This window comes from Salmo salar, chromosome 12 (genome assembly GCF_965601325.2).
Source record: "Salmo salar chromosome 12, fSalSal1, whole genome shotgun sequence".
NCBI classification, from domain to species: domain Eukaryota; kingdom Metazoa; phylum Chordata; class Actinopteri; order Salmoniformes; family Salmonidae; genus Salmo; species Salmo salar.
The window spans coordinates 62,008,401-62,023,469 of record NC_138302.1 but is presented as its reverse complement, the minus strand read 5'-3'; the positions used below and the strand labels follow the sequence as shown (position 1 = coordinate 62,023,469).

At 42.2% G+C, this 15,069-nt stretch overlaps 1 protein-coding gene across 1 annotated transcript; it reads right to left on the bottom strand.

Annotated features, from left to right (window-relative positions):
* Window positions 1-1,592: 1,592 nt before the first annotated feature.
* Window positions 1,593-15,002, bottom strand: zgc:109965 (Nicalin-1-like). The gene is made up of 16 exons (XM_014132725.3): window positions 14,845-15,002; window positions 14,366-14,556; window positions 13,927-14,117; window positions 13,606-13,750; window positions 13,288-13,385; window positions 13,040-13,117; window positions 12,837-12,940; window positions 11,268-11,356; window positions 10,786-10,925; window positions 10,501-10,679; window positions 10,251-10,338; window positions 10,110-10,148; window positions 2,543-2,712; window positions 2,363-2,416; window positions 2,042-2,120; window positions 1,593-1,815 (listed from the first exon to the last, which is right to left on the bottom strand). The coding sequence occupies exons 2-16, from the start codon at window positions 14,508-14,510 to the stop codon at window positions 1,759-1,761; spliced, it is 1,656 nt and encodes a 551-aa protein (XP_013988200.1). The 5' UTR covers window positions 14,511-14,556; window positions 14,845-15,002; the 3' UTR covers window positions 1,593-1,758.
* Window positions 15,003-15,069: the final 67 nt, after the last annotated feature.

Sequence of the window (15,069 nt, the reverse complement as noted above, 5' to 3'; positions counted from 1 at the left end):
CCTCCCCTGAACAAAAATAACAATAATACTAAACCCTGCCTCTGGCTGAAATTGAAAAAGCATGACCATCCCCCATTTTCCTCCAGGTAACAATTGCGTAAATTTCGACCAGTCCCTAAAAATAAAGACTCAAGTAAAAGTGAGTCACCCAGTAAAATACTACTTGAGTAAAATATTTAAAGTGTCTGGTTTAAAATGTACTTAAGTATCAAAAGTATAAATTACATCCTATACATCAAATTCCTTACATTAAGCAAACAAGACCAACCAATTAATTGTTTTAGCTACGGACAGCCAGGGCCACACTCCAACATTCAGACATAATTTACAAACCTATTAGTCACGTTTAGTGAGGCCGTCGTGACGACCATGCGTTCTCATGATAAGTGTGAATTGGACCACTTTGCTGTCCTGCCTGAGCATTCGAAATGTAACAAGTACTTTTGGGTTTCAGGGAAAATGGGAGGGAAAAGTGCATATTATCTTTATGAATAAAGTAAGAGTAAAAGTTGTCAAAAATATATATACACTTGAGTAAAGGACAGATACCCCCCAACAACAACAAAAATTACTTACTTATTTTTACTTAGTTACTTTACACCACTACCTGACAAAAAAGGAGGGAGATTTAGTTTAGTACCACACTAATGCCTTGCTGCTCCCACTGTCTAGCCTAGTGTTGCACATTATTTGTAAGTGGGTTACAGACATTTTTGAACATATTGTGCCTTATTGTAAACCCCACAGTACCCGTCCAACCCCCATTTATCCCCAGCAAAAAGCCTAGCTATTAGCAACTGTAATAAACTCAACATGGGCATCTTTTCAGGCAAGTAAACAGGAGTTAATGTATCTAAATACAATCCTACAATTACTGCTAAATCGATCCTCTAGTCTAGTCTTCTCCACTCCCTCATGTTGGCACTGATCATTAGCTGACATTCTAGAAGATGCTGTATCTGGCTGATCCACGTGTCTAGAAGTTTGTTGGTGTTCTTTGTAGGCTCGTGCGTCCTTTCAAATAAGTGTAGCCGAGCCTGTGAAAGTAAAACAACTCGAGGGCACGGCCTTCACGTTGGAAAGGTAGTTTGATACACTTGAATGACTTGCTTTAGTTATTTAGCAAGAGTAATGGCACAGAGATTTTGCTAACGCTCTCCATCTCAACCACTGAGGTGTGATCACAAGTTTATCGAAACTACAGAGGACATTCAAGGATATTCAACAACAGTGTCATAGAAAAATACATACACTAGGGGGTGCACAATCCCATAGCCTGACAAGGGCTTGAAGTCATGCAATGTGCAGTTCATTGCTCTTTAGAAGAAAAAAAAAGAAAAAAAAAAACATTAAAGAATTAAAGATGGCGCCGGCTGAGATTTTTTCCATATATGATAATCCAAATGTAGCTAGAAATGTTATTAATAGAAAAAGCTAAACTTTTGAAAATAAAACTGTTCATGTTATGAGGGTTTCTGTTTATTTAAAACAATCGTAAAAGTAATACAATGCATTTCATACAAATTGGTGACATTTTTGTTGTCACCATTAACATGGACTACAAATTATTTTTAAATAACCTTTTCAACAATGCCCCATGGGCTTGTTCAGTTGAGATGGTTTCAAACAGAAATGCTTTTGTATGGCCTAAACAATTCCCTATTCAGTGTCAGTGTCAGTTCTCGCACAAATGTATTTTCCATTGGACCTAAAAAACCCAACTCTGACTTCCAGGTCTTCAAAGCATTGGTCACAACCTTACTTCTGTTTAGACTTCACAGCTGCTTTCAGTTTGGTGTAGAGATACCCACAATTCTTAAAAGGAAGAAGGAAAGTGGATAAATGAGCACATGGTCAGTGTATCTTCAGCAACAATTTCAGACCCTGCCACTAATACATAATTAATATTGCATAATCTCACAATAAAATAATATGCTTAATATCCCCGTTGGGAAAATGCACTTTTTTGGATCCAGTGACAGGGTTTGTTGTCAAATGGGCAGTCTATGTATACCAAGGTGAACTGTGAATGTCTACCAACCTCGATGGCATAGTAGACTATCGCCAGGTAAGCAGCTATACAGCCCCCAAGGAAGAGGTCAAAGGCTGCTGGCTTAATCCTGGTGATAAAACATATAGGGAACGAAATCCAGTTAACAATTACCAAACATAATGAAAACATGGAAACGAACCTCACTATGAAATGCATCGTTTGCTTAATTTATATACACTATTCGGTATAATAAAAATATGAAAAATATAAGGTTAGTCGTTGGATTTGCAAGTGTGGGTGTTTTGATACCGTTTTCCTCATTGGACTAGCACCTAAAATGTGACTGTTTTAAACATTTAGTCCTCATACCTATACATCATCATTGGTTGCTCCATTTGGTCAAAAAAGGTCAGTTCAGGATCCCTGAAAAAGAAACAAAACATTACCAAATCACTCTTAACAATCATAATTTCAAGGAATGAAAGGTAGGAAGACGTGTTTTTTATGGCTATGTGCATGCGCACTAGCGTGCGTCTGTCTGTCTTGTACCTCTTGTCTTGGCGGAAGGTGTGTCTGTGGACCTGGTGCAGATAGTACCTCAGCTCATGTTCCAGAGTGTTCACCAGTATGGCGTGTTTGGGATCCTTATCCAGCTGTGTTGCCCGTGGGATTGACGTCAGGAAGGACATCAGGCTAGACATGCGACTGTCCTGAAACTCCTATACCAGAGATTAAGATGGACAATTGAGGATGCATACTGTACAAATTTAGGTTAGAGGTACAGTGCCTTTTGAAAGTATTCATACCCCTTGACTCATTTCACATGTTGTGTTACAGCCTGAATTCAAAATGGATGAAATTTATATTTTTTTCTCACCCATCTACACACAATACCCCATAATGACAAAGGGGAAAAATGTATTGACATTTCAATAAATATTTAATTTACGTAAGTATTCACACCGTTTTGCTATGACACTCCAAATTGAGTGCAGGTGCAACCAATTTCCTCTTTCCATCGATCATCCTCGAGATGTCACTACAACCTCATTGGAGTCCACCTGTGGCCAATTCAATTGTTTGGACATGATTTAGAAAGAAACACACCTGTCTATATAAGGTCCCACAGCTGACAGTGCATGTCAGAGAAGAAACTGTACCATGAAGTCCAAAGAACTGTCTGTAGGTCTCTGAGATAGAATTGTGATGAAGCATACTGTGTGTATATATATATATACACACATGAGGAAGGGTATAAAACTATTTCTAGCATGTTGAAAGTTTCCAAGAGAACCGTGGTCTCCATCATTGGGAAATGAAAAAAATATAGAACTACCCAGACTCTGCCTAGAGCTGGCCGTCCGACCAAACTGAGCAAGAAGGACCTTAGTAAAAGGCTCGTAAAAGACTGAGATCATAAGGCAAAAGATTCTGTGGTCTGATTAAACAAATTTTACTCTTTGACCTGAATGCAAAGTGCTATGTCTGGAGAAAACCAGGCACAGCTCATCACCTGTCTAACACCATCCCTACTGTGGTGGCAGGATCACGCTATGGGGATGCTTTTCAGCAGCAGGGACTGGGAGACCGGTAAGAAGAGGGAACAAAGAATGGAGCCAAATACAGGCAAATCCTTGATGAGAACCATGCAAACGACCTTAGACTGGGGTAAATATTTACGTTTCCAACAGGACAATGATCCCAAGCATACATTCAAAGCAATGCTGGAATCCCATTGACAATCTGTGTAAAGAAAGACTTGAATATTGCTGTTCATTACTGCTCCCCATCTAACTTAAGAGTTTAAGAAAATCTGAGAGAAAAATGCCTGAATCCAGATGTGTAAAGCTGATACAGACATACCCAAGATGACTCAAAGCTGTAATTGCTGCCAAAGGTACTTCTACAAAGTATTGACTCAGGGGTGTGAATTCTTATGTAAATGAGATATTTCCATATTTCATTTTCAATAAATATGGCAACAATTCAAAAAATACTATGGGGGATTGTGGGTAAATGGGTGGAAGAAAAAAAATGTTCATCCATTTTGAATTCAGGCTGTAACATAACAAAATGTGGAATAAGTCAAGGGGTATGGACACTTTAAGAAGGCACTCCAAGATGGAATTGTTTCACACAAAAAGTGTCAATTAAGTGTTTCCTTAAGAATGTTAGATTTGTATTTATGGAACCCCATTAGCTGCTGCCAAGGCTCTTCCTGGGGTCCGGGAGAATTAAGGCAGTTATACAATTTTAGAAACATTACAATACATTCATTACATAATTCACAACACTAACACGGAACCCAAACCGGCTGCGAGCGTGCGCCATCGAGCATACATTTATTTTGTCCCCCTACACCAAACAGGATCACGACACGCAGGTTAAAATATCAAAACAAACTCTGAACCAATGACATTAATTTGGGGACAGGTCGAAAAGCAGAGAGAATAAAGTAGACGGCATGGGTCAAAATTGTGATTTATGACCCTATGTCCAGATGACGCGTACATGCCCAAATAAGGGCATCAGGTCAGGACATCCTGGCGGGAAGGTGTCACGTGGTTAGGGCCATATAGTTGCATCCTCTTCTGTCACGTGTTAGAGTGTGTGTTATTTTATATCTACAGTGGGGGAAAAAAGTATTTGATCCCCTGCTGATTTTGTAAATTTGCCCACTTACAAAGAAATGATCAGTCTATAATTTTAATTGTAGGTTTATATGAACAGTGAGAGACAGAATAACAACAAAAAAATCCAGAAAAACGCTTGTCAAAAATGTTATAAAATGATTTGCATTTTAATGAGGGAAATAAGTATTTGACCCCTCTGCAAAACATGACTTAGTACTTGGTGGCAAAACCCTTGTTGGCAATCACAGAGGTCAGATGTTTCTTGTAGTTGGCCATCAGGTTTGCACACATCTCAGGAGGGATTTTGTCCCACTCCCCTGTGCAGATCTTCTCCAAGTCATTAAGGTTTCAAGGCTGACGTTTGGCAAATTGAACCTTCAGCTCCCTCCACAGATTGTCTATGGGATAAAGGTCTGGAGACTGGCTAGGCCACTCCAGGACCTTAATGTGCTTCTTCTTGAGCCACTCCTTTGTTGCCTTGGCTGTGTGTTTTGGGTCATTGTCATGCTGGAATACCCATTCACGACCCATTTTCAATGCCCTGGCTGAGGGAGGGAGGTTCTCACCCAAGATTTGACAGTACATGGCCCCGTCAAATGATGCGGGGAAGTTGTCCTGTCCCCTTAGCAGAAAAACACCCCCAAAGCATAATGTTTCCACCTCCATGTTTGATGGTGGAGATGGTGTTCTTGGGGTCACAGGCAGCATTCCTCCTCCTCCAAACACGGCGAGTTGAGTTGATGCCAAAGAGCTCCATTTTGGTCTCATCTGACCACAACAATTTCACCAGTTGTCCTCTGAATCATTCAGATGTTCATTGGAAAACTTCAGACGGGCATGTATATGTATTCTTGAGCAGGGGGACCTTGCGGGCACTGCAGGATTTCAGTCCTTCACGGCGTAGTGTGTTACCAATTGTTTTCTTGGTGACTATGGTCCCAGCTGCCTTGAGATCATTGACAAGATCCTCCTGTGTAGTTCTGGGCTGATTCCTCACCGTTCTCATGATCATTGCAACTCCACGAGGTGAGATCTTGCATGGAGCCCCAGGCCGAGGGATATTGACAGTTATTTTGTGTTTCTTCCATTTGCGAATAATCGCACCAAATGTTGTCACCTTCGCACCAAGCTGCTTGGCGATGGTCTTGTAGCCCATTCCAGCCTTGTGTAGGTCTACAATCTTGTCCCTGACATCCTTGGAGAGCTCTTTGGTCTTGGCCATGGTGGAGAGTTTGGAATCTGATTGATTGATTGCTTCTGTGGACAGGTGTCTTTTATACAGGTAACAAGCTGCGGTTAGGAGCACTCCCTTTAAGAGTGTGCTCCTGATCTCAGCTCATTACCTGTATAAAAGACACCTGGGAGCCAGAAATCTTTCTGATTGAGAGGGGGTCAAATAGTTATTTCCCTCATTAAAATGCAAATCAATTTATAACATTTTTAACATGCGTTTTTCTGGATATTTTTGTTGTTATTCTGTCTCTCACTGTTCAAATAAACCTAACATTAAAATTATAGACTGATCATTTCTTTGTCAGTGGGCAAAAATACAAAATCAGCAGGGGATCAAATACTTTTTTCCCCCACTGTATATTGCATCTATTCCTTTGAAGTTGTCATGATGATTGATGTGTAGGGACCTCGTTGAACTGCGGGGGTTGTGTTTGAACATTTTAAAGAGGATGTTTCAGCCGTGGTCCTGCTTCCGTTGTTACGGTCATCACTGTTTTGCCACTGATCACAAAATCCATGTTTACTTTTAAAATCTTGTTTAGTGTTCTGGGGCCGCATGTGTTGTTCTGGGTCTTATTTATAAGGCGGACATTCCTACTTCATAGACAACAACCCTAAGAGCAATAAAATAGGTGGGGTGTGGGGCCATCCTCTTTGAAATGTTCAAACACAACCCTCGCAGTTCAACGAGGTCCCTACACATCAATCATCATGACAACTTCAAAGGAATAGATGCAATATAGATATAAAATAACACACACTAACACGTGACAAAAGAGGATGCAACTATATGGCCCTAACCACGTGACACCTTCCCGCCAGGATGTCTTGACCGGATGCCCTTATTTGGGCATGTACGCGTCATCCGGACATAGGGTCATAAATCACAATTTTGACCCATGCCGTCTACTTTATTCTCTCTAGCATTAAACATGTATGGCAATTTAGCTAGTTAGCTTGCACTTGCACTTGCTAGATAATTTGTCCTATTTAGCTAGCTTACTGTTGCTAGCTAATTTGTACTGGGATATAAACTTTGAGTTGTTATTTTACCTGAGATGCACAAGGTCCTCTACTCCGACAATTAATCCACACATAAAACGGCCAACCGAATCGTTTCAAGTCATCTCTCCTCCTTCCAGGATTTTTCATCTTTGAACTTATATGGTGATCGGCATCTACACTTTCATAGTATTACCACGACAACCGGCAAAACAGTTCGTCTTTCAATCACCCACGTGGGTATAAACAATGAGGAGCTGGCACGTGGGTACCTGCTTCTATAAACCAATGAGGAGATGGGAGAGGCACGACTTTCAGCACGATCTGCGTCAGAAATAGAAAGGAGTTCTATTTTAGCCCTTGGCATCGCAGACGCTCGTTGGCGCAATAATTGAATTACATGGATTTCTAAATTTATTTTGCGACGCTTGCGCACGTGACGTGTCCGGTCTGGTCAGCATGTAAGTGTGTGCCTTCAGGCCCATACTCCACTACCACATATCTACAAAACAAAATCCTTGTGTACGTGTGTGTATAGTGCATATGTTAGTGTGTGTTTGCATGCGTATGTGCCTATGTTTGTGTTACTTCACAGATCCCGCTGTTCCATAAGGTGTATTTTTACCTGCTTTTTAAATCTGATTCTACTGCTTGCACCAGTTACCTGATGTGGAATAGAGTTCCATGTAGTCATGGCTCTATGTAGTACTGTGCGCCTCCCATAGTTTGTTCTGGACTTGGGGACTGTGAAGAGACCTCCGGTGGCACGTCTTGTGGGGTATGCATGGGTATCCGAGCTGTGTGCTAGTAGCTTCAGCTTGTCAACACCGCTTATGTAAACAAGTAATGATGTCAATCTCTCTTCCACTTTGAGCCATGAGAGATTGACATGCACGTCATTAATGTTAGTTCTCCGTGTACTTTTAAGAGCCAGCCATGCAATTTTCCCAAGTCCCTCTTTGTGGCACCTGACCACACTACTGAACAATAGACCAGGTGCGACAAAACCAGGGCCTGTAGGACCTGCCTTGTTGATAGTGTCGTTAGGAATGCAGAGCAGCGCTTTATTATGGACATCTTAGCTACTGTTGTATCAATATGTTTTGACCATGACAGTTTACAATCCAGGGAAGCTCCAAGCAGTTTAGTCACCTCAACTTGCTAAATTTCCACATTATTCATTACGAGATGGAGTTGAGGTTTAGGGTTAAGTGAATGATATGTTCCAAATGCAATGCTTTAAGTTTTGGAAATATTTAGGATTCATTTATTCCTTGCTAAACATTCCAAAACTAACTGCAGCTCTTTGTTAAACCTGTTTGGGATAGGGGGCCGTATTTTCACGGCCGGATAAAAAAACGTACCCGATTTAATCTGGATACTACTCCTGCCCAGAAACTAGAATATGCATATAATTAGTAGATTTGGATAGAAAACACTCTAACGTTTCTAAAACTGTTTGAATGGTGTCTGTGAGTGTAACAGAACTCATATGGCAGGCCAAAACCTGAGAAGATTCCATACAGGAAGTGCCCTGTCTGACAATTTGTTGTCCTTCTGTTGCATCTCTATCGAAAATACAGCATCTGTGCTGTAACGTGACATTTTCTAAGGCTTCAATTGGCTCTCAGAAGGCGCCAGAAAGTGGAATGGGGTGTCTGCTGTCTCTGGGCGAAGAACAGCAGGAGAATTTGTTAGTGGTCAGCCTGAATTCTCAATATTTTTCTTTCAGCCTTTGAATGAATACAACGTCGCCCGGTTGGAATATTATCGCTATTTTACGCGAAAAATAGCATAAAAATTGATTTTAAAGAACGTTTGACATGCTTCGAAGTACGGTAATGGAATATTTTTTGTCACGAAATGCGCATCACTCTTCGGATAGTGACCTGAATGCACGAACAAAACGGAGCTATTTGAATATAACTATGGATTATTTGGAACCAAAACAGCATTTGTTGTTGAAGTAGAAGTCCTGGGAGTGCATTCTGACGAAGAACAGCAAAGGTAATCCAATTTTTCTAATAGTAATTCTGAGTTTAGGTTGTCCCAAACTTGGTGGGTGTCAAAATAGCTAGCCGTGATGGCCGGGCTATGTACTCAGAATATTGGAAAATGTGCTTTCGCCGAAAAGCTATTTTAAAATCTGACACCGTAATTGCATAAAGGAGTTCTGTATCTATAATTCTTTAAATAATTGTTATGTATTTTGTGAACGTTTATCATGAGTAATTTAGTAAATTCACCGGAGGTTTGCGGTGGGTATGCTAGTTCTGAACATCACACGCTAATGTAAAAAGCTGGTTTTTGATATAAATATGAACTTGATTGAACAAAACATGCATGTATTGTATAACATAATGTCCTAGGAGTGTCATCTGATGAAGATCATCAAAGGTTAGTGCTGCATTTAGCTGTGGTTTTGGTTTTTGTGACATATATGCTTGCTTTGAAAATGGCTGTGTGATTATTTTTGGCAGGGTACTCTCCTGACATAATCTAATGTTTTGCTTTCGCTGTAAAGCCTTTTTCAAATCGGACAATGTGGTTAGATTAACGAGAGTCTTGTCTTTAAAATTGTGTAAAATAGTCATATGTTTGAGAAATTTAAGTTTTAGCATTTTTTAGGTATTTGTATTTCGCGCCACGCTCTACCATTGGATATTGGTGAGGCGTTCCGCTAGCGGAACGTCTGTCCTTAAGAAGTTTTAAGTGTTGCAGTCATTTTAGTCACTGTAGTAGCTGACGTGTAAAGTGTTGAGTCATCCGCATACATAGACACACTGGCCTTACACAAAGCCAGTGGCATGTCGTTAGTAAAGAATGAAAAAAGCAAGGGGCCTAAACAGCTACCCTGGGGAATTCCTGCTTCTACCTGGATTATGTTTGAGAGGCTTCCATTAAAGAACACCTTCTGTGTTCTGTTAGACAAGTAACTCTTTATCCACATTATAGCAGGGGGTGTAAAGCCATAACACATCAGTTTTTCCAGCAGCAGACTATGATCGATAATGTCAAAAGCTGCACTGAAGTCTAACAATCATTTTATTATCAGTTTCTCTCAGCCAATCACCAGTTATCAGATTAACGATTCCCCTTGCATTATGTTTGCACTGTGCATAGGACAGTCAACTTCTGATAAATCTGCTTGGAACTGATGCAATAGTGTATACTAAACTGGAGGACAGAATTGTTCCCTTCATGACTGTAGTTGCCTTTCCTGATTCTGGTAAAAAATAAAATCTTACCATTTGGCCCTTGAAGACTTGTATGTCTTTTGGGGAACCCTATTGGAAAACAAATTAAGATGAGTTCATTTGTTTCCTCATTGATTAAAATAAAGTATTCTAGTGTGTGTGTGTGTGTGTGCATTAGTACATGTTTTATACCTTGTCAGAGAGATTATACATAAACCGAGCTAGCGATTCTGCAATAACGATGGCATTGCGCTTCATCTTCCTCAAGTCCACGTGCAACCTGTTGGGAGGGTAACAGCCTCATTATGGACCTTTTCCAGAATCTGTAATAATTGCAATATGTCTAAGAGTCTAGATGCTAGACTGGGAAAATCTTGTGGAATATGCATTTAATATACTGTTGTCATTCCACCCTAAAATAAGACAGAGCAGTGCCACTCACACAGTGTCCAGGATGGAGCCTCTGAGTTCAGCTTTGGGGTCCTCCAGGTGAGACAGCGTGAAGCCTGGTATCCTGCGCATGGCATAGCGCTCGTGCTCCCAGGAAACAGTGGACTCCCCCAGGTTGATCTTCTTGTGGACCATCCCAAACCTCACCCAAGGGAACCGGGAAGAAACTACCTACATGGAAGGTGGTGGGATGCATGTACGTTTAGTTCATACAAGTGACATTGGGCCATCAAGCGCCTCCACACTTCCTACAGTATCTGCTGGTGGGAGGAGTTACCTGCTCCAGATGTTGTACGAAGGCATGCTGAGGGGTGCCAGGTTTGGGGGGGCGGGACACGTGCAGGAACATGTCGTCGCCATTGGCCAGCGTGTCCAGACACAGAACAAACGCCACATTGTCATGGAGAAGGCTGGTCTCTGGAGGGAGACATACCACAAGGATAGAATCAACTTGAGAGAGACATAAGGCAAGGCTACAATCAACCAGACTACAGGGCTGTTGTAGCAGTGCCCTCCCAGCCATGGTTCACCCACTAAGCAGCAGATGAAAATACGAGTATGTGGCATAGTAGGTATGAAAACATGTGTTAGGGGGCCTACCTCCCTACTGTAGAAACTGGGTGTACATGCAGTGGGTAAAGTTTTTAGGGTGTAGATGCTTTATGTTTCTGACTTGAGATGGTTAGTCTTGGTCTAGTATTCGATAGATCTGGTCTCGACTCCATATCTGAAAGACGATCAAGTGAAACAACAACTCACCGGCATGATCCATATTCTCCTCTATAAACCTCTTGGTACCCAGGAAGTTATACTTCCCACCGCCAGTCAGGGAGAAAAGAAGATGGTATCTAGAACACAAAGAACACGTGTCATTTCAAATGCCCAAACATTCCCTTAAAACCTGATTGGAAAAGGTACTAAGGCCTATTACTCAAAGTGTATGATATTTGAAATGTAATAGAAATGTAATATACAGTGCATTCGGAAAGTATTCAGACCCTTTGACTTTTGCACTTTGTTACGTTACAGCCTTATTCTAAATTAGATTTAAAAAAAGAAAGAAATCTTCAATCTACACACAGTACCCCATAATGAAAAAGCAAAAACATGTTTTTATACATTTTTGCAAATGTATCATTTTTAAAACAGAAATATCACATTTACATAAGTATTCAGACCCTTCACTCAGTACTTTGTTGAAGCACCTTTGGCAGCGATTACAGCCTCGATTCTTCTTGGGTATAATGCTACAAGCTTGGCACACCTGTATTTGGGGAGTTTCTCTCATTCTTCTCTGCAGATCGATGCTCTCAAGCTCTGTCAGGTTGGATGTGGAGCGTCGCTGCACAGCTATTTTCAGGTCTCTCCAGAGATGTTCGATCAGGTTCAAGTCCGGGCTCTGGCTGGGCCACTCAAGGACATTCAGAGACTTGTTTTCCAAAAGACACTCCTGCGTTGTCTTGGATGTGTGCTTAGGGTTGTTGTCCTGTTGAAAGGTGATCTTTCGCCCCAGTTTGAGGTCCTGAGCAGGTTTTCATCAAGGATCTCTGTACTTTGCTCCGTTCATCTTTCCCTAAATCCTGATTAATCTCCCAGTCCCTGCCACTGAAAAACATCCCCACAACATGATGCTGCCACCACCATGCTTCACCGTAGGGATTGTGCCAGGTTTCCTCCAGACATGACGCTTGACATTCAGGCCAAAGAGTTCAATCTTGGTTTCATCAGGCCAGAATCTTGTTTCTCATGGTCTGAGAGTCCTTTAGGTGCCTTTTGGCAAACTCCAAGCCATCTGTCATGTGCCTTTTAGTGAAGAGTGGCTTCCGTATGGCCACTCTACCATAAATTGGTGGAGTGCTGCAAAGATGGTTGTCTTTTTGAAAGGTTCTCCCATCTCCAGAGAGGAACTCTGGAGTTCTGTCAGAGTGACCATCAGGTTCTTGGTCACCTCCCTGACCAAGGCCCTTCTCCCCCGATTGCTCAGTTTGTCTGGGCAGCCTGCTCTAGAAAGAGTCTTGGTGGTTCCAAACTTCTTCCATTAAAGAATGATGGAGGCCACTGTGTTCTTGGGGAACTTTAACGCTGCAGAAATGTTTTGGTACCCTTCCCCAGGTCTGTGCTCGACACAATCCTATCTCAGAGCTCGTCAAGGGGTCTGAATACATTTTCTGAATGCACTGTATATGTGATGAATTATTTTCATATCATCTATGAATAGTGAAAATATTTAATATAAATAGTAATCATTTATGCCACTTAGCAACTTAAAGTCATGCGTGCATACGTTTTACGTCTGTAAATAACTCAAAGATAGTGTGTTTAACTCACGGAGGCTGGCTGTGGGGGTTGCTATAAAGTTTCTGGAAAAGACGGACCAGCTCAAGCAAGATGGTGACTCCGCTACCATTGGAGTCTGCTCCATACGACAGCCACTGTTTAACACACGCGCGCAAATATTTTTGATTGAAACTCAGCATTTGTGAATACATTTTTATTATTTCACTAGTATACGCAGCGTACAGTTGACTTACTGGAGTAAGGCCGTAGGAGTCGTAGTGGGCCGTGATAACGATGGTGGGCGCATCCTCTCCAGCACCAGGAAGTACACCCTGAAGGCACAGAGACCAATCACAATCTGTACACAAGTCTGACTTGGCTATGTTGGGACCAGTAGGCCTAATACAGTATTTCACATCCAATTATAATTCATTCCATGGTTCACATGCCATAAGAATTAACTGATGTCCTTGGTCATAGACAGGGTTGGAGAGAGACTCACCTCCAGAGTAATGATTGTATTGTCAGTGATGGGCTTGATGGGGCTGGTGTTGCTCACTAGAATCTGAAATACGGTGGCTGTGACCATACTACGGAACACTGACAGAGAGTAAAAGAGAGAAGTTCAAGTTGTGTTATGAAAGATGCTGAACCTATTGCATTTATTATTATTATTATAATCAAATTTCACATTGCGCTGTATCCCCCTCCTTTCTCTTCCCTAGGTCTACCTCCTTTCTTTCATCCCCTTTACTCATCCCTCTCTCCAACCTTCCTACTCTCCAGACCCTCTTCCTCCCATCCCGCCTTCTCCACTTACCTCGGACCAGTATAGAGGAAGTGCGAGAGGCTGCGGCGTGCTTGACCTCTTCGTACATATAAAGGAGCTGCTCGTCCTCCAGGGTCACGTACACAGGCATGATGGTATCCTTTAACAACGCTTCGCTCTCACTCACCATGAAGGTCTGTATAGAAGCAAAGGGTTTACATTATAATGGATTAATGTGCCACATATCCAGAACTTGAAGGTGCCAGGTAGAGAAAACAGGCATGGTCATAAACCTGTAGATTATTGTATACTCCCAAGTGATTGATATTACAATAGAATGAGCCGCCAACCCTGATAAAAGGTCTAAAATACCTGTATGATATCCTGGGGGACAGCGGACATGTTTTTGGGTAGCAGGAGGAGTACAGCGGCAGCGCTCTGCCTCAGAGCCTCCAGGTATCGCTCCACGGTGAAGTCCGGCAGCTTCATGATGACACAGCGTCGTGTTAACACTGGTTCGTCTGCTGAGCGGGCCTCCGCCTGCACTATGGCACCGCGAGAACCTCCACAGGTCAACAGAGGTCACATGAAAAAACACAGTTCCAAACTTCACCTTCTCTTTCCTGTCTCAATCACAGAAAATACAAATACTAAATAATGAAAACGGTGCACAAATACCTTCTTTAGGATTACAGCGCATAAAAAGAAAGCTGCTCCACAGAGCTGCACTTTATATTTTGAAATTCTAAAATAACAGGTGTAAACTTTTCTCTGGTGCAGATACTTAGTATGTCTGGCCAAGTGACCCTACCATGTTTTTCCTGCTGAACGGCGTACTGCTGCATCCTATAGGCAGTGAACTCGTAGGAGGATACAGCAGGCAGCACGGAGGCATGCAGTGGCTGAACACACAGCATGAGCAGTGCAGCCGCTCGGGGCAAAATTCTCAGCAGCATGGCTCCACGTCCTGATGAGATCCCCTTACTGTCCTGACGCACAAATCTGTGGAGGAAGGTTGGCTGTTAAAACAAGCACGATACATGTGCTTATTGAAAACACGATCGCTCATATAGTATTCCTCTTTTTCAGGAGATTCCCCAGATACGCCAATAGAAAACTCCCTTACTCCTCACCTTACCAACAAATATAGCACTATAGCCAAAAGATTTACGAAGTACCTGAGCAGCTTAGGAGAGACGCATACCAATCTCTCCATGGCCTATGCCCAGAGTTAAGTTGGGGCCCAAACTATCCAGGGAGAGACACTCGGGGCCTGGATGTCTTACTCACCTGTCTCCTAGGCTCTCTCGCTCTCGGTGGACAGACAGCGAGTTCTCTCCTCACCTCCTCGCAGCGTGGACATGGACTAGCATCCAAAGGGAGAAGGCTCAAGACGCCTCTTTGGTAAGCTGCTAAACCCGTATCCACCATCTGTCCCTGGGGATAAAGTCAGGCTAATCACCCCCTCTTCCCTTCTCTCCCCTACCCTCCTGGCCTGGCCCATAGTTACCGTCA